The sequence below is a fragment of the Nannobrachium achirus genome (genome assembly GCF_963921795.1).
Source record: "Nannobrachium achirus genome assembly, chromosome: 3".
Lineage (NCBI taxonomy): Eukaryota > Metazoa > Chordata > Actinopteri > Myctophiformes > Myctophidae > Nannobrachium > Nannobrachium achirus.
Window position 1 is genome coordinate 10,700,583 of NC_137812.1, and position 25,255 is coordinate 10,725,837.

General features: G+C 43.1%; 2 protein-coding genes across 2 annotated transcripts; one reads left to right on the forward strand and one right to left on the reverse strand.

The window, feature by feature from the left end:
- Positions 1–575: 575 nt before the first annotated feature.
- LOC308281601 (elongation factor 1-alpha 1) lies at positions 576–11,353 on the forward strand (the record flags this gene model as incomplete). Its single annotated transcript, XM_080721827.1, has 7 exons — positions 576–719; positions 3,816–3,995; positions 5,619–5,915; positions 7,637–7,787; positions 9,073–9,329; positions 10,116–10,350; positions 11,229–11,353. The coding sequence occupies 7 exons, from the start codon at positions 576–578 to the stop codon at positions 11,351–11,353; spliced, it is 1,389 nt and encodes a 462-aa protein (XP_080577953.1).
- Positions 11,354–18,615: 7,262 nt separating this feature from the next.
- Positions 18,616–21,796, reverse strand: clrn2 (clarin 2; the record flags this gene model as incomplete). The annotated part of the gene is made up of 3 exons (XM_080721618.1): positions 18,616–18,884; positions 20,045–20,236; positions 21,544–21,796. 3 exons carry the CDS (start codon positions 21,794–21,796, stop codon positions 18,616–18,618), a joined length of 714 nt encoding a protein of 237 aa, XP_080577744.1.
- Between the last annotated feature and the right edge of the window lie 3,459 nt (positions 21,797–25,255).

A 25,255-nucleotide genomic window follows, 5' to 3' on the forward strand; every position in this document is an offset into this window, starting at 1 on the left:
AGTAAATGTACTTTAATAGTTACTTTACACCACTGACCCTGAACCAGATGGTTATGGGTTGAACATTGGAGAACATGATTAGTTTTCAGAGAGCTGAGACATAATAAGAATGGAGAACATGTATTTATTGTGTGTCTGTTATGATCACGATGATCTCTCAAGGCAGACATTAATGAGAAACCAAATTGAAATGAAATAACCGATGTGTTAAGATTGTGCTCATGATGACATTGAAACCACCTGGTTCCTACTGTTTATAATGAATACAGGCACGGTAATGTTATTTCAAATGACATCAGTACTACATCATTATAATTAACCCTCCTTCCTCTTCTATTATAGGCCTATTCTGTCAAGGCATGAATCATACTTCATCTCACGGCGTGGAGCACCAAAAATAGCAGTGATCTACAAGCTCACAAGGCATCGCATGCGCTGCGCCTTGTGAGCTTGTAGATCTGCTGTTTTCGGCACACTGCACGGTCGTACAACAGAGCATATACTGTTACTTTACATTGAACATTAGCTACCCCCCCCCCCCCCCCCCTATTCCTCAGAACAGCTTGTGAGCAGTAATGGGGAAAGAGAAGCTCCACATCAATATCGTGGTGATAGGCCACGTGGACTCTGGGAAGTCCACCACCACCGGCCACCTCATCTACAAGTGTGGAGGCATCGACAAGAGAACCATCGAGAAGTTTGAGAAGGAAGCTGCCGAGGTGAGACATGCCTAGAATGGGTAGAATTTACTAGAACGTACGTTTACTGTATACCAGTAAGACTCCCTAATCGGGAGATAAGCGACCGTTGGTCGCTTATCTCCACAATCTGTCGGTAGATAATGCCGGTCTTATATAAGGGTCATTTGTGTACGGTGTGATGTCATACTGATGTCAGCAGTGTGATGTCATACTGATGTCAGCAGCTATGTCTCTGTATATGGAGTTATATGTTGTTCGTGTCCAAATATGGGGCTTGTGAGGTCAGACTTAGTGAGATTCGTCGGTTATCTCCATATATGGAGGGATGTAGGGTAAAAAACATGGTTGCTATGGTAAACAGTTGGTTGCTAGGGTAAAAAAACATGGTTGCTATGGTTAACAGTTGGTTGCTAGGGTAAACAGTTGGTTGCTAGGGTAAAACCATGGTTGCTAAGGTAGTTGCTAACGTACACTAACAGACCAGCAACAACAGACTGTTGCCACAGCAACGTACACAAAGGTTTGTGTACACATGTGGTGTGATGTCATACTGATGCGGAGATATGAGCAGGGCAAAGGTGTGACGTGTGACGGACGGACGGCCGGTGGAGGTTTTGATACCAGTAAGACTCCCTAATCGGGAGATAAGCGAACGTTGGTCGCTTATCTCCACAAATAGGCCAAAAGTTTGTTTTACCAATTATCAAGACATACGGGCAGTTGACAGTTTGCCATGGTTACTCATTGAAGTTGAATCTCCATATATGGGGATAACCTACGCATCACACTAAGTCTGACCTCACCAGCCCATATTTGGGCATGAGCAACTTATGTCTCCATATATGGAGATATGATGACATCACACAGTCCTCAGCCGATGATGTGGCGTGATGTCATACAATACACAAACGAGCCCTACAGTATAAAGGGGCAATTCTTGCCAGGAAAGAAGCATTTCTTCGACTCAGACCTTATCGCCACTCGCCAGGGTTGCCTTATAGCAGCTGTCGGTAGGACCATATATGGATTCTGTTAGTGTGGATCTCCTAACAGGGCATCATCTGGGATACAATCCCTTTTATGCCCATATATGGAGATCCCTAACAGAATCCCTTTTATGCCCATATATGGAGATCCCTAACAGAATCCCTTTTATGCCCATATATGGAGATCCCTAACAGCATCCCTTTTATGCCCATATATGGAGATCACTAACAGCTAACAGAATCCCTTTTATGCCCATATATGGAGATCCCTAACAGAATCCCTTTTATGCCCATATATGGAGATCCCTAACATAATCCCTTTTATGCCCATATATGGAGATCCCTAACAGAATCCCTTTTATGCCCATATATGGAGATCCCTAACAGAATCCCTTTTATGCCCATATATGGAGATCCCTAACAGAATCCCTTTTATGCCCATATATTATGGAGAAATCCCTGCTCTGAGTATCTGACATCAGTGTGATGTCACCTGTTTATGCCCATATATGGAGATCCCTGCTCTGCGTATCTGGTTGCTATGGTAAACAGTTGGTTGCTAGGGTAAAAAAACATGGTTGCTATGGTAAACAGTTGGTTGCTAGGGTAAACAGTTGGTTGCTAGGGTAAAACCATGGTTGCTAAGGTGGTTGCTAACGTACACTAACAGACCAGCAACAACAGACTGTTGCCACAGCAACGTACACAAAGGTTTGTGTACACATGTGGTGTGATGTCATACTGATGCGGAGATATGAGCAGGGCAAAGGTGTGACGTGTGACGTGTGACGGACGGACGGCCGGTGGAGGTTTTCATAGTAAACTGCTCCCTGACGGTCGCAACTAAACTGCGACCTTACGGTCGCAATAACTTTCCCCCTCTGCTTGAGGGTGATGTACTCTGGTATTATTATGTTTTGGTACAGTATGATGGCACCGGTAAAGACCTTTTTTTTTTTTACATATTTGTTTTTTGGGCTTTTATGCCTTTATTGATAGGACAGTAGACTGACAGGAAATGGGGGGAGAGATGGGGAGTCCGGATCAGGAATCGAACCGGCGACACCGCCAGGCATCCATGCCTATGTGGCATGGATGCCTGGACCAGTAGGCCAGCGGGCGCCCCCAAGGCCTGGCACGCTTTGGGTATACTTTTGCGAGGCGTTGTGAGCGAGTAGATCTGCTATTTTCACAATTTCAGCCTCTAATATATGACAATTTGGCCAATGTTTAATTTGTCATTTTAGATGTATTAAAAAGTCCTTAAATTGTCACTTTAGAAATGTGTAGATACCCTCTATGCACTTAAACGTTATGTTGGTTTGTTTACTGTTGAGTGAGAAAACAATGTTACACATTAAGCTCATCTGGGGACGTCCCGACTCCCGACCCGCAGGTTGAGAACCACTGGGATAGGACATTGGGATTGGGATAGGACAATGCCCTCTATACACAGCGCACTGAATGGTTTGACGAGCAGGAACATTATGAGAATCATATGCTATGGCCTTCACACAGTCTATGGGTGATTTTGAACCAGCACTCTCCAACAACATCATTAATTAAAAGTAAAACACCAAATGAGGGAATACATCTGTTGTATATTGTTCCATCCCTCCTCCAGTACAGTTCCAGAGAAGATTTGGTCAGTCTATGCCAGGATGCATTGAAGCTGTTCTGCTGGCTGTAGGTCACCCAACAAGAATTAGTTGTTTTTTCCTTTAATCTCTCAATCATGGTTACATATTATACACCTTTAGTTTGATTTTGAGGGAATCTATATCACGTCTTTGTCATATTTCAAAGCATAATTTAGTGATAATAAACAAGCTGCATAACGTAGCAATTGTTGATCAAATAATTGACCTGTATACCTCAATAGATGAATGGAACTATACATTAAAACATATCCTTTGGAGAAGATCTTCACTCAAAGGAAACCACGTTAACCAAACCACTTAAACCATATTCTATACTTAGAAAATAGTGACGTTGTCACACGTTGTGTGGTTGTACATGTGTTGGTTTCTGAATATCTTGAAAGATTGAACCAATAATGCCGTGGCCGTTATGGCACAACGTGAAGCTATCTCTAAGCAGTGTGTTATCCTGTCCCTCTCTACTGTAGATGGGCAAGGGTTCCTTCAAATACGCCTGGGTGCTGGACAAGCTGAAGGCAGAGCGCGAGCGCGGCATCACCATCGACATCTCCCTGTGGAAGTTTGAGACCACAAGATACTACGTCACCATCATCGACGCTCCAGGACACAGGGACTTCATCAAGAACATGATCACCGGCACCTCCCAGGTAGAGGGAGGAGAGCAGGGGAGGGGGGACATACGGATCATGAGAGAGAGAGAGATAGAGAAGGCAGGAGCAGGCACATGCACACATAGACATCAAAGGGGGCTTGAGCTCCTGCCCTTTTATCTGTCTGTAAAAAGTGCCCTCTCCAGACCATGAATGCACTATGGTGAAAGAAATACAAATGCCGTCTTTCCATGCCACACCTGAAGGCAGCATTCAAGAGAATTGCCTTGTCCAAACTCTCCTGGACTTGAATGCAGCATCTTATGTTGAAAGAATTGCCCCCTCTGTGTAGAAATCCTTGCCGTTCGCCACATCTCCAGTATTGACTTGATTATGCTTAGTTCAGTGTGGTATCAAGCACCGAAAATAGCCGACCTCCAAGCTCACAACGCGTCGCACTGTGACGCGTTGTGAGCTTGGAGGTCTGCTATTTTTGATATTTCCACCAAAAGGCCCTTTTAGAAATTTCAGCCCCTGCCTCTCTAACATTCTCTGCACATCCCTGGGCAGGAGAGCAGGAAAACAGCAAAAGAAAGAAAGTAGTGGAAGATAAGTACCGTTACTTACTGTATCTTCCACTCCCTACTGTACTGTCTCTTCATAAGTGTTCAGAGCAGAGTAGACACTTTACTTAAATGAGTGATACTCAATCTTTTTAATATCAAGGACCCCAATTGATATACCTTAGATTTGATACCAAATGTATCTCTGGGACCCCAATCCTCAGTGCTAATTTAATTTAATGTGCAAAAAACTGTCAATGATTTTTAGCTAGGGATCCCCTTGAGCTACCTTTAGGACCCCTGGTCCCCGGTCACCACCTTGAGATTAGATACAGACATAATATACGACACATAAATGTATGTAATATATGTACAGTACTGTAAATGTAACAGATACAGTGCAGTGAGGCTGCTTCACTCTGAAAGGGATTATCTTCCATCTTTTCTCTCCTGGTTGGATTAAATTGGTATCCTGACCTGACCTGAACATTTATTTTATTTTTGACTAAAGCACTGGAGAGACAAAGATTACAATGATTGATTGAATATTAGACAGAAATGCATACATCACTAGGTACGGTCATACATTTGGGCTAAGTCGAGGATAACACAAACATGTCCTGGGGACCTGTTTCCATTGTGGTCCTATGTATTCAATTCATCAACATAGCATATCTCTGCTGTCGGGCCGAAACCTCCTAACTCCAAAATGTTAATTTTCAGGAAAATGAGCTCAAGTGGAGTTAGGAGGTTTTGACCGAAGGGCTTTTTACTACTTTTCATTGGTTCAATATTATTTTAACCAACACACAGACGTAAAGGGTGTTGTTCAATAGCACATATTTATCAATAAAAGAGAGGGCCAATCGGGTGGAGTTAGCTGGTTTGGCAGAAAGTGTGGAGTTAGGAGGTTTTGTCCCAAGCACTTTTTACTACTTTCCATTGGTTCAATATTATTTTAACCAACACTCAGATGTAAAGGGTGTTCAATAGCCCTGATTTATGCCAAACAAATCTAATTGAGAGGTTCTGGCCAGACAGTGACCAATAAGAGTTCTTAAAAATAAGTGTTGACACTTATTTTAAGAATAAAATAAGTTATCCCCCCTCCTCTCAGGCAGACTGCGCTGTGCTGATCGTGGCCGCCGGCGTGGGCGAGTTCGAGGCCGGCATCTCCAAGAACGGGCAGACCCGCGAGCACGCCCTGCTGGCCTACACCCTGGGGGTGAAGCAGCTCATCGTGGGCGTCAACAAGATGGACTCCACCGAGCCCAACTACAGCCAGAAGCGCTACGAGGAGATCGTGAAGGAAGTCAGCACCTACATCAAGAAGATCGGCTTCAACCCCGACACGGTGGCCTTCGTCCCCATCTCTGGCTGGAACGGGGACAACATGCTGGAGGCCAGCCCTAATGTTAGTGGAGGGTGATACCTCAATACCGATGTATTCTCAAGCATACCGTCTTGTCGGGTGAAAACCCTGTATGTCCAAAACCGTTCGTTTTGCATTCATCATTTTAAAAATGGTTTAAACTAGTGAAAACAGCAGATCTACAAGCACACAACGCCTCGCGGTGCGAGGCGTTGTGTGCTTGTAGATCGGCTGTTTTCACTACTTTTGTGCGACCGCCTTGTATGATGAAGCAGGGCTATACTTTACGTACAAATTTGAAACTTGGAGATAAGAGGTTTCCGCTAGACAACGACGATATTTTATTTCAAGGACCCCCTAACTCTGATAGTGTGCAAATGGAACCAAATGGACCTGTAAAGAGTCCATTTGGTTACATTTTTACACTCTGGAGTTACAGTTCCGCAAGGGTCCATTTGAAACCCCTTCAAGGAACCGCGGTGGTCCCCTTACCGCACATAACAATAACAGGGGCGGGAGTACAAAATCTCGAAATCGATTTTGAAAACCTTAGATTTGACAAAAGTTTCTATTTGAGAAAATGTTACATTTTAGAAAACAAACTAGAAAATGGCGCTCTTCAGAATGCATATCTTCACCAGGATCGATTGCCTAGCCAGGACTGTGTATTGCCTCATTCACACTATGAAAAGCCAAGCTAAAGGCCCATTCCCACTGGGCCAGATAACAGATATCTGGAGATATTTCTCCAGATATTTTTCCATGCAAAGTGGATGGTAGATACAGATAAAAAAAAATATTTGCCACAGATAAAAGTATCTGTGGCAAATATCTGTGGTAGACTTTTTTTTTATCTGTATCTACCATCCACTTTGCATGGAAAAATATCTGGAGAAATATCTCCAGATATCTGTTATCTGGCCCAGTGGGAATGGGCCTTAATGGTTTGCTTGGTAATTCAATGTATTCTCTATGCAAACCAGCTTTTAAAATTGGACATTTTAAAGCTGGTTTGCATAGGGAATACATTGAATTACCAAGCAAACCATTAGCTTGGCTTTTCGTAGTGTGAATGAGGCATAAGTCCTGGGTTGCAGCCATCATCAGGACACCGAAATGGCATTTCCGCCCCCAGAATGTGTATGATTAACCATAGACAAGAATATGGACAGCGGAAAGCCATTGGTTTCTATGCTGCGCAAATGAAGCTTTTTTGGCTGTTGTATGGGTGCCACCATCATGGCTGCCAACGGTCACGTGCAACCGAGCATACCCTGCTATAGCATACCCTGCTATAACATCAAATATAACATAAATTGGACCATAATTTCTCAAAATACAAATCATGGTGATTGAAACAAGGCTTTAAACTAGCGACAGGAACCATAAAGTATTTATGACAATGTTTATTAAGGTAAGAAAATCAAATGTAAAAGTTCTGGGGAAATGAATGGAATCCTATGGAGAACATGTTGCTTCTGGTACCATAACAGCGCAACTAGCATAGATAGATAGATAGATAGAAAGATAGATAGATAGATAGATACCTTTATTATCCCAAGGGGGAAATAGGAACTTTCAGTTCCATGTTTGCTTCTTTTTAAATCGGGACAACTACACCCCTGGATTTGACAAAAGTTTCTATTTGAGAAAATGTTACATTTTGGAAAATGATTGACGAGCCATCTGATTCCCTGCAGCACAAATGAAGAATGTATTTATGTACGTGCATGTTACAAGTGTGTCATTGTGTGTTCCTATAGATGACCTGGTTCAAGGGCTGGAAGATCAACCGTAAGGATGGCAACGCCTCAGGCACTACCCTGCTGGAGGCTCTGGATGCCATCCAGCCCCCTACCCGTCCCACCGACAAACCCCTCCGTCTGCCTCTGCAGGATGTCTACAAGATCGGAGGTGAGGGAGGAAGGAAGGAGTGTGTGTGTGTCAGAGAAAGTGCACAGTTCATTTAGTTTAGTTTAGTTTATTTGATCATCATATTTCATACAGGTCATACATTCATATAATCATTGTTACAGGTGATCAAAAGGAATAGGCTGAAGCTAAAAGCTTGTGAATGCCTATCCTACATGTTCATGAATTAAGACATTGATTAGTTATAAGTGTTCAGATTATTATTATTATTATTATTATTTTTTTTTTTTTTTCAAAACAAAAAGAGAAAGAAAAGAAAAAAGAGAAAGAAAAGAAAGAAGAAAAAAGAAAAGAAAAACAATTAAAAACTAAAAACAAAATGTATAATTTGTTCTTTTTTCTGCACGCATTCAACAATCCGTTTGTCATCCATGGTTTGAGTGCTTTAGAGTTTTTTTTATATTCTAGGATTGGACAATTTTTCTCATATAATAACAAGAATATATTTAGGAAATTGTCATATGCTGTATCCACATTTTCTTTGCCGTACACCTCATTCCATTTTTCAGCTGCAAGGTCCATTTGAAGTGCCTTTATTGCTGTCACAGATGTAACTCTTCTGTATGTTTTCGGCTTTACCACCTTTTCTAAACTTGAATTACAGTCATAGATTGTGAACACCGGTAGATGGTCAGAGATATCATTAATGAGTATTCCACTAACTGTGTTTTCCATCAAGTTATTCGTAAATATGTTATCTATAATCATTGGAAATTTGAAGGGGTATAGGTCTTTACACACCGATGATTAAACCAGGGGGCGCTCTCCATTCCGACATGTTGCTATTGTCGGAGTGGCAACACTTCCATAGAGGTTAGGGATAGGGTTAGTGTCGGAATGGAGACATGTTCCCAATACTAATTGCACGCTTTAGCGCTGTTTAATATTCACACCCCGTTTTTAAGATTTGTTTTGGGGCTTTTTCATATCTACAAGCTCACAACGCCTCGCAGCGCAAGGCGTTGTGAGCTTGTAGATCGGCTATTTCTGGCAAAGAGGTTTGGTGTAGAGGGGAAAAAGAGCAGACTAAGTACAGAGTAAAAGGTCAAGTTTATTAAGTATTGACGGCTCAAGTGGGTTAAATATCTGAAAACACAAACTGACATGAATCCAAAATACACAGATGATTGAATCTATGAACAGGTTGTGGGGGTCCCTGCTTCATCTCTCTCTCAACTAAGGGGTCCTTGGCCTTGAAAACGTTGAAGACCCCTGGTTTAAAACATGAAGCCGTCATCTTCATGCAGCTCGCCATCTTGTCTGCCAGGTATCGGCACTGTCCCGGTGGGCCGCGTGGAGACGGGCCTCCTGAAGCCGGGCATGGTCGTGACCTTCGCTCCGGTCAACGTGACCACCGAGGTGAAGTCCGTGGAGATGCACCACGAAGCTCTGGTGGAGGCCCTGCCCGGAGACAACGTGGGCTTCAACGTCAAGAACGTGTCCGTCAAGGACATCCGCCGCGGCAACGTGGCCGGAGACAGCAAGAATGACCCTCCCCAGGAGGCCGCAGGCTTCACCTCCCAGGTAGGCCTGTCACAATTATTACATTATCGTCTATTCGCAATTATTTGAGGTAATCGCAATTAGTTTGCATAATCGTCATAATTGTTTCCACGTTGAGGAATGTTAATATAGTTACAAACACTTTCAAAAAGTGGTGGAAATAGCAGATCTACAAGCTCACAACGCGTTGCATCGTAGATCAATTTTCCTTTTTTAACTCACCGGGTGCCCACGCGTCAAACTCTTTGATGTCGCTGGAGGCCCACAACGTTTTGACGTGTTTACTGTATTTACAGTATTAACTTTAAATCTCACTGTTAGGTCGGGGCTACGCCTGGATGCAGCCCATTCACCGCGGGTCGCTTCGAGTCGACGCTGAGAGCATCGCGCGGCCGTTTTTCTCCATATACTCCAATGCATTTCCCCATCTTTAACGCCCTTTATCTCTGATGTTTGTTTTATGGCTAAAACTGTGGCCGGCTGCGGCAAAATGTCCAACTTTTGATCGGCAATGAACAGTTATGATCAACACTGGTCCATACAGAAAGTTACACAACAACATCCTGTCTGCGGTCATGTGACCAAGTGACGTCATGACGCATGCATTGACGCAGCAGGGCCGGATTCAATACAATGGCGGTGGGCCTGGGCAGCGAGAGGGGATAAATGGGGCTCAATCCAGGGGCACCCGATGTGTTTTTTAACATACTAAGAGATTCTCTTTAAGGGTTTTCATAGGACAACAATGTGTGTGTTTGTATGTACTTACATGTTTCTACACGTGTGGCTGTCCTTGCTGTTGTACAGGTGATCATTCTGAACCACCCTGGCCAGATCAGTGCGGGCTACGCCCCGGTGCTGGACTGCCACACTGCCCACATCGCCTGCAAGTTCGCTGAGCTGAAGGAAAAGATTGACCGTCGCTCCGGTAAGAAGCTGGAGGACAACCCCAAGTTCCTTAAGTCCGGGGACGCCGCCATCGTGGACATGATCCCTGGTAAACCCATGTGTGTGGAGAGCTTCTCCGAGTACCCACCACTGGGTAAGTTGCTCTTCACTTCACTTCTTATGGATAGATGCTTTATTTGTCCTTGCGGAAATTCTTTTTGCACCAAGCAGTCATCAGGACACAAAATTACAACACGACACATAATACACAAACACAATACATGATTGACAAGAGAGAACCTACAATTCACTGACAACAAAATGAGAATAGGCTACCAATCACAATCGCCATTTTATGCGCAGAACTGAGATGGGGCTGGTTTGTTCAGAACTATACTTGTGGGGACAAATGTCATGGAAGCCCTAGCCTTCAACGCAGGTACTGTGTACCGTCGTCCTGAGGGCAAAAGGTTATATTATTTTCTAGTCGGGGTACAAGTATTGATTATTTTCTGAATCGAAATATCAAGAATAAGTTAGGATTATCGATTATTTTATTTAAATCACATTTTTTTTCTTTATTACATCCATTCATTGATTATCTGTTGCGCTCCTAATGACAATAACATGTTTATTTATCTGCTATGCTTGGGAAATATAGATTTCTTTGACTTTATGAATTAAAAAGGAAACATCATATTTGAATTTATGTTGACTTGTAGACAGTCAACATCAATTCAAGTATTTTAGTACATACTGCTAGTATATCATTACTATAGACAGTTGCACAAAGCTAGTGAAAATAGCAGATCTACAAGCACACAACGCCTTGTGGTGTGCTTGTAGATCGTCTATTTTCAGCTCATTTTTAAAGTGATAAATACAAAACGAACGGTTTTGGATATACAAGGTTTCCACCGGACAACGACGATATGTTTTCAGAAATGCTTGACAAATTCCTTTAAAACCTTTATCAAAAGGTCATGCATATAAGGCGAAATGGTTAATGGTCGTCTCCTGTGATCCTCGCAGGTCGTTTTGCAGTGCGCGACATGCGCCAGACGGTGGCGGTGGGGGTGATTAAAGCCGTGGAGAAGAAAGCCCCGACCAGCGGAAAGGTCACCAAGTCCGCTCAGAAGGCACAGAAGGTCAAATGAACGTTGTGCTGGGCTGCCGCCCCAAACGCTCACCGTGGGCGAAGACACACCAACACCCCGCCTCTTCTGCAGAGCATAGTCAACGTTTGGTCAGTTATCACAATGCATCGCAAAAGCAGGCGAAGGAAAAACAAATCTAATGGCAATAGATTGAATGTCCCGTTCTGTGTAGTTTTTATTGCAATTTGACTTATTTTATGGTGATGCAGCGCTGCAAACTTGCATTGCGTTATGGTTCTCTCTGAAATGAAGAGCAGTGATATACTTTTGTTTGTGTGCAGTCGGTTACTGTTAAGCTGCTCCTTTCACGTGTGATTTTATGTTATGCTACAAACCTCCTTAAGATTGATATGTTCTTTGTCGGTTCAATATTCAAGTGATGTTCTGTGTTCGAGCTTTAAAGACCTGCATATAGTAGACTGGCTTCTTGCATGTTCACTATGCACTTTAAAATGGAAATCTTCAAAATCTCTTTAACAGAAAATGTTCTCTCTCTATCTTTGTTTGGCTTAACCTCCCTTGCAGTACTGCTGCTTCAGCTGACCATTTCCATTTCCAGCACTTTAATCTATGTAACCTGTGAGTGTGAACCAGTATTAATCACATTAAAGGTGTTAAAACATATGACTCCTCCCCTCTAATATCAGTAGTTTTTAATTGAGGTTTTAACTGTAAGTGATTTGAAAAGAATAATTAGAAAGTTCTGCACAGAAGCCTAGAGCAGTGTTTCTCAACCTTTTTTCTGCATGGGCACACTATTCATGACCCAAGAATCCATGGGCACACCAACATAATACGGGGGTGTAAATATCGTCACTGTCGGGAAGAAACCTTGTACCTCCAGGTTTCAAATGTGTACGTTTCTTTGCAAAGTAAAGCCCTGCTTCATCGTACGAGGCTGTCGCACAACAGTAGTGAAAACAGCCGATCTACAAGCACACAACGCCTCGCACCGCGAGGCGTTGTGTGCTTGTAGATCGGCTGTTTTCACTAGTTTAAATCATTTTTAAAATGATAAATGCAATACTGGCTTTCAAGCAGTTTCAAGGGGCACACCTGACCCTTCTCAGGGGCACACCAAAGGTCCCCAGGCACAGTGGTTGAGAAACACTGGCCTAGAGCACAAATCTCAGCTGGGAGGCATGCCCTACCTCCCTCCATCTTTCTGTCTGTCTGGGGCAGGTGATGGATGTTTTGGAGTTGTGTGCATGTGTTGAAAAGACATGGGGCAATGGGAGGAAGGGATGCCTAATAAAGGACTGTCGAGCTTGGAGGTCGGCTATTTTTGGTGCTTACTGAACTAAGCATAATCAAGTCAATACTGGTGATGTGGCGTAACGGCATGGATTTCTACACAGAGAAGGCAATTCTTTCAACATAAATTGCTGCATTCAAGTTCAGGAGAGTATTTGGACAAGGCAATTCTCTTGAATGCTGCCTTCGGGTATGGCATGGAAAGAGGGCATTTGCATTTCTTTCACCATTGTAAAAACTGCATTTATGGTCTGGAGAGGGCACTTTTTACAGACAGATAAAGGGCAGGGGCTCAAGCCCCCCTTGATATCTATGTGTGCACGTACGTGCCTGTTACAGTGCCAGCAGCCACCAGAGTGACAGGCTGTGTGGAGACATGCCAAGATCAAGGAGTTCTTTATTGTTACCTCTTGACTACAGGTACATAACAGTAACATTTATATTTGTTATTGTCCTAAGACATTGTAGCAGCATTAGTAATAACTAGACCTGTGCGTTGAGGAACGATGTAAATCAGGAAAGATGCAAGTTGGGAATGCACGCCCCACCCGGTTATGTAATAACCATTGTACCCGCATGTCAGAGTGCTCCCTGTACCCGTTGTTAGAGTAGCCAATGCTGTTTCCACGGGCACTGATCTACTAGGGAACGATGCAACATGATTGCATTGCTCATATAGTGATATATTTATGAATGAATTAAGTAGTTTACATTCAGTGATGGGGTTGAACAAAAAATGATAGGTCATACAATTAAGGCTTTTATTCCTGAGGTGGGAAAACATGTTTTCTGGAAAGGTCAACATGTTTTAACTGATGCATATCAAATAGATTAGTCACACCAAACCCAGGTCATTTCTAAACAAAACCTCGTCCTCCTGTCTCTTGCGCCACCTCCTGTCCAAAATAAGTTACCACAATAATTCACTACCTGTCCCTTGCAGGCCTAGTTACAGAAATCACTGTTACATACTGTACATCTACTAAGGTATATCGCTTAATGACCAGAAGAGTCTTTTCTTTTGAATTCAAAATGAAATAACACAATTGGAAGAAAAAAAAACACATTCAACATGACGCCATCATCACTATATACATTTGAACTCTGGTCATTTTGCGTGATGAGCAGTGACTGTTTACAAATGAAAGCACCATAGCAACCATGCAGCCAGTAGGGGAACAGTGCGAGGAAATCTCCTGGACCCATTGCAACCAGGTATCAAACTGCTCCAGCTGACCAGGAGGACGTGAGATGCTCTTCAGAAATTTGCAGAGATTCTGTGTGGAATTTGCATGTTCTCCCCATGTCTCCTATAGGGTAGATACCCTCACAGAAAACATGCAGTAATCCTGGTCTCTATATTGCCTCCCCCTGGCCAGCCAAGGGCGCCTGATGGAGGGGAAAGGAACTATTTGGAATAACGTGTTCCTTGACTTCCTTCCACACGCTTCCACAAGTCCAGCTGGGGAAACTTCCCCCTGTCAGGTGAAAAGAAACAGCTTGGACTCCTCACGCATAGAAGGAAGCATGAGGTCAGTCTGTCCCTCTCCCAGGTTGGCAGAGGGAGAGTAGCGCCCAGGATTACATTAGACAATTGGCACTGGGTGAAAAATGGGTTACAAAATCGTGGTATAAAAATGTAGGAAAAGCGGGGACGATTACGTGCACAACTTTTAGGCCTACATTTAAATCAAATGCATATTGAAAGTGAAAGTGGTTGTCTGTGGGTTTTATACATATTTAACCAATGAAAAGTATAACAAAAGCTTGTGACTTAATAATAACTATATTGGATCCATTGGAACACAGGTTCTTTTATTTACATTCCCTGAACACTAAAGGTTTATTGGACAAGATTTCTAGAAAGAACTGGTTACTGTAAAAGTACATTTACACGATCAGTCTGAGTTCTTCCACCAATCATTTGTGGCCATAACAGTGGCTTTTTGGCAGAAATGGTTTGTTTCAATCCATTCCATCATTCATAACAATGTGTGTGTGTGTGTGTGTGTGTGTGTTTGTGTGTGTGTGTGTGTGTGTGTGTGTGTGTGTGTGCGCATGTGTGTGAGCATACATGCACATGCACATGCACCCACACACACACACACATACATAGCTTCACAACTGCAGTAGGGCAATAGGTGTGTGTGTGTGTGTGTGTGTGTGTGTGTGTGTGTGTGTGTGTGTGTGTGTGTGTGTGTGTACTCTAATCCTTCAGAATGTCACAAAAGGGGACTGAACTCAAGACTCCTCAAAAACATTTTACTTTGTCTTTCTGCTCAAAACACTTGAGCATTGACTTGCAGGACCATGCATTGGATTAAAACATGTCTGTTCATCACATTTCATACATATCATACATACATTAAAAAATAAATAAATAAATCATGTTTATTTTCTATTTACATCATTTGAACACATACTTGCAGTCAGATACAGTATGTACATAACATCAAAAGAAAAAAATATGGGTTCAACATAACTGCAGTCAGTTTGGGACGGCATCACACCCCCAAAGTCGTGTGGTTTTGATGGTATGGTTTAATGACTTGAGAAAGGTCATTATGATCTTGCCTCTCTTCTTGTGAGTGGAAACAAATGTCCTGATGCCAGAGTTCACCCTACGTTTGTGGGCCAGACTGTTGACTCCGCGATTTGCAAATGCTCCCGTCATAGAGTCTGGAACAACGTAAGAAGAATGACGAGTAAGCGGTTAAATCGGAAGTGAAGCCTCCTCCCCACTTCCGTTTCCGTCTGACATCGCACACATTTAGCATTATATAAATAAAAATCATTTAAGCTTATTTAGCTTGCTGCTTAGCAGAAATGACATTTTAAAATATATTTTCTTGAACGGTAATGCTAGCTTCCATTACTCGCCATTCAGGAGCTGTTAGTTCCAGACTCTATATAGCATTCAGAGATTGTGGAATAGTTGTCTGGCTACGCGAGAGTAGTTAGAGACCATTATACGAAACGTGAGGAAGCACCTTCCCTTGTAGTAGTTATTACTTGCACCAGCAGAGCGCACAAGTACTGTGTTCGGTACCGTCTGTTTCTGGTCGACAGTACAAAGGCAGGGCCTTTAGCCAATGAGGGAGCAGCGTTCTCGGTCACGTCACCCCAACAAGTGCGACCTGATATAAATAACAAGCCGCAAGTTGGCACTTCGACAGAGTGTAGTCTAGTTAATTACTTTGTTTGTTTCTATGATCTCCGATGTGTGCATAGCAGGTTGGCCATTGCTGTAAAGACACCAGTCTTTCTGTATTCTCAGCCATTGTTTCTGGTTTCCTCTTTTGACAAATGGGCTCATTTTGATGAAGTCAGTGTAAATATCTGGTTCCCAACATTGGGTCTGGGGACACTTACTGGTCCGTACATTTGTACATTCTCAAATTTAAAGATGGGGTGCCATGATTTTTCCCCCCCCTAAAACTTGATGATCAGGTATTATGATTATACTAGGAGGAATATTCTTTCTAAAAAAAGGCCTGGTTGTATATTCTTTCTAAAAAAATGAAATGGTTGTCATGGTGGGTGGTGACCCAGCTGAAGTTAACCACACCCACAGTGCTGGGTGTATGGTAAAAGAGGAGGGGAGGATTTTATGATGTCAGTAACTCAATGTTTTTTCAGTTGGGCCTATTTTGACTCGGAAGTCGGTTTTCAGGAAGTAACCAAAAAAAGGGAAGGCAAATTTGCACATTATAATTACCACACCTGGGGTTCTATTAGAGTAATGTTAACTCCATAGACATAAAACAGAATAAGTAAAAAAATATATATATGGCACCGCCTCTTTAAATTACCACTGGGGGAGTGGTATCAAATTGGGTTCCTTGAAATTCAAAAAGTTGAGAATGACTGATGGTGGAGGCACTTCAGCACTTTGTCCCCAACCTCGAGACCCTCCTGTCGTCAGCACCGTATTGTTACAACACGTGTGTGTGGTCTTCTCCACTTGAGTGGGGATATGTCACTTTTAGGACCAGGTTTGCTCAAAGGGGTTGTGTCTAGGAATGGGACCATATGAAAATTTCATATCACGATTATTGTGAAGAAATCGTGATTTACGATGTTATCACGATAATCAAAACATCCCCAACATCCATTATCCTGGGGCAGAACATTTGCCAAAAAATAGCCAATCTACAAGCTCACAACGCATTGCAACGCGACGCGGTGTGAGCTTGTAGTTCGGCAATTTTCTGCTATTTTTTAATTGGAATCCTAAATTAGGTTTAGCTATATTTTAATTGGAACCCTGAAAAGTTTTTTTTCTTTTTTCAAATGCATTTATATGTTCTTTTGCTATCTTTATGAACTCAAATACATTGGACATTTAAAAAAAGTAAGCTACTAGTAATAATATGGACTGAAGTAATTGAAGCGTGTCATGTTCGCATGTTTGGAAGCTGAAATCAATAATATAGCAGTATTCCGATATCAACCTGCGGGCCGCATTAAGTGAAGGTGGGGGCCGCATGTGGCCCCCGGGCCGCCAGTTGCCCATGTATGGTTTAAATGGCACTGGATATGCAGCTCGGCAAATAAAAGGTGAATTGGTCCCAGTGCATGACGGAGGACGATTTCACAATTACCGGTAATTAAATCTGAGTGTTTTTTTTTATCATGATAAACGATAATATGGCTTATCGTCCCATCCCTAGCTATGTCACATGTCAAATGGGCATCACACTGATGTCACACATCAGTGATAGCCCACTAACAACGTGGGTGGTCTTGTGGCTACTGGCTAGCGACCTTTACCAGTTACCATGATAGAAAGATCAGAGATTGTGCATGACTTGGACTTGTCACTTGGTCTCCAGTATAAGCTTTCTTTTTCATCCTCGTGGGGATATATGATTTGACATTATGCCGGTGGTTCTCAAAATAGGGTCCAGGGACTCTCATGGGTGCTTGAGGGGGTCCCTAACAAAATGAGTTAATATAGCATAAAAATTGGTCTAAACACTTTAACCCTATTTACTGTACATGGAAAAACCTTCCTGAAACAATTTGAAAATCCCGGAATATTTGTGAAACATTTTAACAAATGCTTGCGTGGGCTCCCTGACCAATATACCTGTATTAGTCAAATAATGGCGGACATAACGTCGATTATTTGACTTTTTTGATGACATCTTTTCAGCCAATTTTTTACCACTTTTTAACCTGACATCATTTGGGCATGGCATTATAGGTCAACGCAACAGGTTGTGAGCTTATGTAGATCAGCTATGTTTTAACAATTGCTTTGATAGGGCTTAAGTGGTTAAGTAATAAAGTTCCATTCATGCATGTATTTTTATATTCACTTGTTTGCTTGTTCATTGTATAATTGAAGTAAATTACTACCGGTATACTTATTTGTTTTATCTATCAAAACTTTTTTAATTTTTTATATAAAGTTAAATGTTCTCAAATATAAACTTTTTTCAAATTGAAAATATCAGTCAAAACATTAGTAATCGGCCCCGGGTGCAAAACTATGGCATGGGTCAGGATGTAGCCTGCATGCAGTCATTGTGGACACGCAGCGACATTGTGTGCACGTGAATATCAATGCCAGCATCCGTGAACCGCTGGGACATTTGGACCGCTGCTTCTCCAAGTGGTGACTGGAGACCCCCGGGGGTCCTTGAGGGGATTCAAGGATGTCCCAAGCTAAATGAGGAACAGTTTGATAACAATTTAAGCCCTCTTTTGTTGTTCTGTCTGAAGAAGGTCATCAGTGACCGAAACGTCGATTCTTTGAATGAATCGTTGCTCCTGTGCCGTGCAGTTCGGCAGTGTGCGGGCGTTTTCTTTTTATTGTTGACGTTCACGTCGTTCTGCTTTTCAAAAAACGCCAAGCTTGTAGATCTGTTGCCAAATATCCTCATATGGGGGTCTCTGGCACAAAGTCTTGTCAAATGGGGGTCCGTGGACAGACACATATCAATTTGTGAGTCTTGACTTGACATGCGAGTGTTGGAGAAGCGCTGGTTTGGACGTCCGGTTCAGTAGAGGAGGTCCAGCGCAGAGATGGTGGGCTCCTCTGGGACTTTGTTCTCTTGTTGGGGGAGTTTAATGCGGCTCATTGCCACCACGCCGCACACGGCCACGTGCGTCCAGATGCTGGCCACGCCCAGCCAGAAGGACCAGTCCACGTTGTCCTCCAGCACCGACAGCACGAAGAGGCTCTCCTTGTGGTTGGCCACGGCCTCCGTCAGGTGGTGGCTCCTCACGGACGACAGGAAACACAGAACACTCAGGGTCCCGAACAGAGCTGAGGGGTGGAGAGACAGGCAGAGGCGTCAATTGGGTATGGTAAGGTTTGGCAGCTGCCATGCCTAGGCTACAGGGGGGAAAAAATAAAATGTACTTCTTAAAATAGATTAATCATGCCTGTTGCTACGGTATGCGCCTTCGTGCGCGTGCAAGACACCAGTCATGGTTGCCATACCTTAGCTTTTGCTGAACTGACGCTAGTTGGCGGAGACAGTCATTGTTAAAGGACAACTCCCCCCTAAAACACTTCTAGGCTCATTTTCCTACTTATATTGATCCCAAAAGACTGTCCATGGGGTCTATTAGGCACAAATGCCCCTGTTATCCAGTTTCCCCAGCAGAACCCAGCAGCTCTCATAGCATAGAGTGGAGCCTATAAGCCTATCTCTTTTACACTATTTGTTGTGTTCAAAAGTGATTTTCTTTTTCATGAATGTGTTACTAGTTGTCATTACAAACACATGTCCAACACAAGCCACCGCAATCTCATAAATAATGTTTTGGAGTGAGCATTCGGCCCAGGTGTCAATCAAAGTGACTGTACTGGCCAATCACAGGGAATCTTTTCCGGGACTTGGCAAAACACAAGAGAATAACATCTGTTTCGCAGAGTGTGAGGGCTTGTGTGGGAGTACCACATTCATGAAAAATAAAAAACACTTTTGACCACAACAAATAGTGTAAAAGCGATAGGCTTATAAGCTCTACTCTATGCTATGAGAGCTGCTGGGTTCTGCTGGGGAAACTGGACAACAGGAGCATTTGTGCCTAATAGACCCCATGGACAGTCATTTTGGATCAATATAAATAGGATCCTGTGGGCCATTTTATTTTGAAAAACATTTTGAAATATTGAAAATATCCGATCTAAAAGCTCACAAGTTAATGTAGATCAGCTATTTTCAATGGGACTGCCCATAAGTCCTACATCTGCCAGCTCACAGCGCTTCACGTTGTGACACGTTTTGAGCTTGTAGATCTGCTACTTTAACTCTGAGGTGTACTTTCCACCATTGGCATCATAACTGCTCATCGGGAGCAACTAGGGAGGGATTCAGTGTGTGTGTGTGTGTGTGTGTGTGTGTGTGTGTGTGTGTGTGTGTGTGCCCACGTGTGTGTGTGTGTGTGCGTGTGTGTGCATGCTTATTCTCCACACACCTGCAATAAAGTTCCAGAGATACAGTCCCTTGTGCCCTTTGATGCTCTGGTAGGGGTAGGGGTTGCGGGCGTTGTAGATGCAGAAGGACAGGCTGACCACAGCGAAACCAATGGCACAGAACAGGAACAGAATCACCAGCGCATGAAGACCACCACAGTTCCCCCCCAACGTCCGCACGAGCTTTGGGAAAACTGGACAGAGCAGACCATTTATATTAGGTGACAACTGACTACTCTGTAGGTCAGTGGTTCTCAAAGTGGATCCCAGGGACTCTGTGGGTTCCTTTAGGGGGGTCTAAATTGACCCTTACATGTCTGTAACTCTGACAGTGTACACTTGCGTGATTTTTTCCCGTAACGTCTATCTGGCAATCCCCACCCTGGCAGCGTGTGATTGGCCTGCAGCAGTACCAAGGCACTACAGTCCCTTTGAGCCGCATTGTCGCTATGTCTACATGTTATCTTTTCGACAACCCAACTCTACCCCTAACCCTAAACCTAACCTCCATGGGGTGTAGCGAGAAAAACTGGCACGACCGGGATACAAACCCAGGCCACATGGATTGGAATCCTAGAGACCAATCCACTAAGCCACAGAGGAAGGTGCTGGGTGTGGCATTCTGTCTGTATTAGTAGGGGAGGAAAAGCCTCGCGAGGCTGCCACTCAAATGACGCCTGGCCAATCACAGCGCGTCTTTTCCGGGACTTGCCAGATTGCCGCTACCTTTAGATATCACGCTGTACACTTGATTTGTACACTACATTGTACACCGTCATAGTTAAGGGGAGACCTTGAAATGTGAAAGTTTGAGAGATAGAACAAGAGAGGCAGGGTTATGTTATGTATCAGAGCTGCCAACATTGGACTGTCAGAATCCAGAGGAGGGGGGGGGGGGGGGGGGGGGGGGGGTAACATGGTAGATGTAATTTCCTGTGTTCTGGTGGTACATTTGGGGAGTTTGACACCAAATCCAGGAGAAATGACAATCCAGGAGTCCAGATAGCCTAGTAAACGACCAACTGAGGCTATAGAGTCCAGCAGGAGATGTGGTCGAAATCAAGGAGACTCCTGCTGGATCCTGGAGGGTTGGCAGTCCTGAGTTCAACAGTGACCTAGACAACTGTTTGTTATTGACTGAGAGAAAAGATTTGTGTGCTGCTGTGATAGGAGAAGGATATCAAATATGGAACCCAACCACCTTAAAGACTATTAACCATTGTATATATCCCTACTCTGCCTGCGTGTACCTTGATACATGAAAAAACTGTTTCACTCCTTTCACTTGTAGGTCTACAAATTTTGTGCTGATTGTAATGTATTATATTGTGTACACTTCTGCTTTGACAATGTAAACGTATGTTTTCTCATGCCAATATAAAGCCATTTGAATTGAATTGAATTGAATTGAAAACAGAAAAGCAGTCAGCAGGCCAGACAGAGACTCGAGATAGATAGATACAGATACAACAGGCAGGCTATCGACTATCGTCTTTCTTACTGTAGATTTTGTTGCGTCGGTTGCCGAGCCCGCAGTTCTTGGTCTTCCCTCCCTGGAACAACCCGTAGTAGATGTGGCCCCTGAACTGGTCCAGCTCCGCGCTGGTCGCGTTGACGATGGCGACGCCCGTCTTGCAGAGGATGCGCCCGGTGACCCAGCGCTCGGTGGAGAGAGCCACGACCAGCAGCACCACGGAGACGATGCACAGCGCCGAGGCCACCGAAAACGTGATCCGCTTCCACAAGCTAGGCATCTCTTACTACAGCCGGCGGCTCCCCGGGCCGTGCAGGCCCATGGTGGCTCCGGGCGGCGGTAACCCGACCCGGACTCCGGCTGTGGAGTAGTAGTAGTAGTAGCAGGAGCGGAGGAGGAGAGCGGAGGTGAGCCGCGGTGCGCACTTTACGCGCATCCTAGAGAGTAGTACAACAAGCGACCCACGCCGTGCATTGTCCGCACCGGTAAACAAAACATGCTGGTAATAAAGAAGCCGCTTTCTGGACCCCCCGGGATGGAGTGTGTTGGCGTGCGACCGACGAACTTGGCAGCAGAAACCTTATCGTATGCTGGTCACACTGTCACACAGATCCCTTACCGAGAGAGAAACCCTATCCGTGCGCTCCTCCTGAGTCACTATGTTCCCTCCTACTCCTCAGTGGTGTAAAGTAACTAAGTACATTTACTTAAGTCGCCTAGCTATTACAATTTGTACTTTACTTGAGTAGGCCTATTTCTAATTTACAATACACAGTAGTCTCCCCACTGCCACTACATCTCGGCTTCAAATATTGTAGCCTTTAGTCCATACACTTATTTTAAAACTTTAGTTACTAATCACCTGGTAGATTTTGATTATAGGCTATTACAAGATCACAATGCCTCATGATGCGAGGCATTGTGAGCTTATAGATGTGCTTTTTTCAAGATTTGTGGGCTATGCATTTGGAAACTTGAAATGGGACATTCTGCGCAATGTAGGCCAATAGGCCTAGGCTACTTTCTGCTGTTGGAACGGTACTTATTTTTTATTTATTTTATTTTTTACATGTTGTACATACTTTTGTACTTTTACTCAAGTACATTTTGAATTCTGGACTTTGACTGAGTATTTCTACATTGCAGTATATTGATACTTTTACTTAAATAAAACATTGAAGTATTTTTACCACCATAGGTCTACTCCTCCTCCTGTCAGTCACCTCCTCCTCCCCTAGTCCTCTTTAATCAACGGGTGTAATGAGCCGCCTGCTTGTGACCTGCCCTTTCAGGCACGGGCACTTTTATGCTTCTCAATAGGTTGCCAAATGGCAGCTTACACAGGAATCAATTATACCCACCACAGTAATGCTCTCATGTTGCGCGGGCCCTCAAAAGGTCATCTCGAGCTGTATTCTGTATAATATAGGCCTATAATTATAACATAAAGTAATAGCCTGCACGCTTCAATGAAATCAAATTATTTCATTGCATATTTTCAATTAAGAAAAATCAAACCCCAGTTTGAAGTGAGCGGTTGAAGTAAGCTAGACATGTGTATGACAGAGAGAGAGAGAGAGAGAGAGAGAGAGAGAGAGAGAGAGAGAGAGAGAGAGTGTGTGTGTGTGTGTGTGTGTGTGTGTGTGTGTGTGTGTGTGTGTGCCTCAACAGTGCCACTTGGTCACCCAGCAGTATTACAGCTCATGCTAAGACAAACAAACTAACATACAGACACAGTCACGCATAGGAGACGGTGTGACCACTGCTCAAAAATATGACCTGTTGTTGTCCTCCTTCTTTTCCTACTAGGCCTATGTCCAACTAGCATGAAGGTTTCAGACAGTATAGAGCTGTTATTACCCCCCCAACATAACAATGAATTGAACTGCACAGCAGCAGCACCAATATGTTGCTGGTCTTTGGTCTCACAATCTAAAGTGCTTCTTATTGTGCGTTACTTTTTGTTGTCTTGATGCTGCTCTGTTGCAGGTAAATTCAGTCTATATTCAGTGCTTCTGGGGAGTTTAGCTACGTATATCATATTGATTGATTGATTGATTGATTGATTGAAGATTGATTGATTGATTGATTGATTGATTGATTGATTGATTGAAGACTTTATTAGAAGTTTGCATAGGAAAAGGTACAGTTTCATGACGGTACAGTTCACTGGTAGGCTACACGGTCTACTAAAAGGAGATCCTATAAAGTCTAAGCTTATTTCCCCTAGCAACCATTTAAGTAGGCCTATCTCATATAACATTGAATGACAGACGAATAGAACACAGTAGGCTACTATGCTGTAGATATAGTCAGTAACAAATAATAATAATACAAATGAAAGAACAAAATACAGTAAGTCAATACAAACGGTAAGTATATACAAAAAAGGCCAGGCAGGGGAGGGTATAGCCGGGGATCCAGTCCCTCAAAATGAGAGAGGACCTGTGATGTTCTGCCGCACTTTTTATTTCTGTTTTATCTATTAGTTTGGTCATTAAGGTCCACAAAATGAGAGGCCTGCTCTGCCGGAAACATCGCGAAAAACAGTTATGGCCATTTGTATATTCACTGTCCCATTGACTCTACTACACAGGAAAGGAAATATATTATAAAAAAGAAAAAATCTGCTTTAAGTAGCATGTGAGGGGTCAAACTGGAGGGTTTTCATGATTCTGAATCCATTGCAAGCATTTGTTTTGCACAAAGAACATTCATTGGACTAGAAAACGGACCAACAAAAGTGTGAAAAGTGATGACTCATCACTTTTCACAGTTATCACAGTGATGAGTCATCACTTTTCACACTTTTGTTGGTTCGTTTTCTAGCCCAAGGAATGTTTTTTTGTGCAAAACAATGCTTGCAATGGATTCAGAATCATGAAAGTCCTCCAGTTTGACCCCTCACATGCTACTTAAAGCAGATTTTTCTTTTTTATATATTTTTTTCTGTTCCTGTGTAGTGGAGTCAATGGGACAGTGAATATACAAATGGCCATAACTTTTCGCGATGTTTCCGGCAGAGCAGGCCTCTCATTCTGTGGACCTTAATGACCAAACTAATAGATAAAACAGAAATAAAAAGTGCGGCAGAACATCACAGGTTCAACCCTATTCCTTGAACTTTTGGGCATGTGGATCCCTGACTAGTATAGGGCTGGGCTGCAGCTATAGGTTTGTTTTTACCAGTTGCGAACGGCTGCTGCCTGTGGGTTTTCAGGGCGATTTTAAAGGATGCTAGTGATCCACACTCCTTTAAGACCTTCGGTAAGGCATTCCACATTTTTGTGGTATAGCAGAGGAACGAGTTATTCACAATTTTTCAACATTTTTAATGATTTTGACAAAATAATAATATTGAACACATATCTACCAAAAATAGGAATGCCAACAATCTCAATAATGTAACTTGAATTGACATTAAAATATTTGTAAATATAATTTTCTTTTAATGATTTTTCTAGTGAGCGAGGTCGCGGCCCGGCCCCACTCTGAAAACCCACTGGTTCTAATGGTTCTAAATAAAGCCACTTCGAACCAAGGTTCTAATGCAGTGGTTCTCAAAGTTGATTCCAGGGACTCAGTGGGTTCCTTAGGCTTTAGACAAGTTTAGAGGGGTCCAAATTGACCCATACAAATTGACAGCATACAAATGGAACCAAATGGACCCTAACGGGTCGATTTGGTTCCATTTGTAGGCCTATGCTGTTATAGAGTTAAGGGAAGACCTTGAAATGTT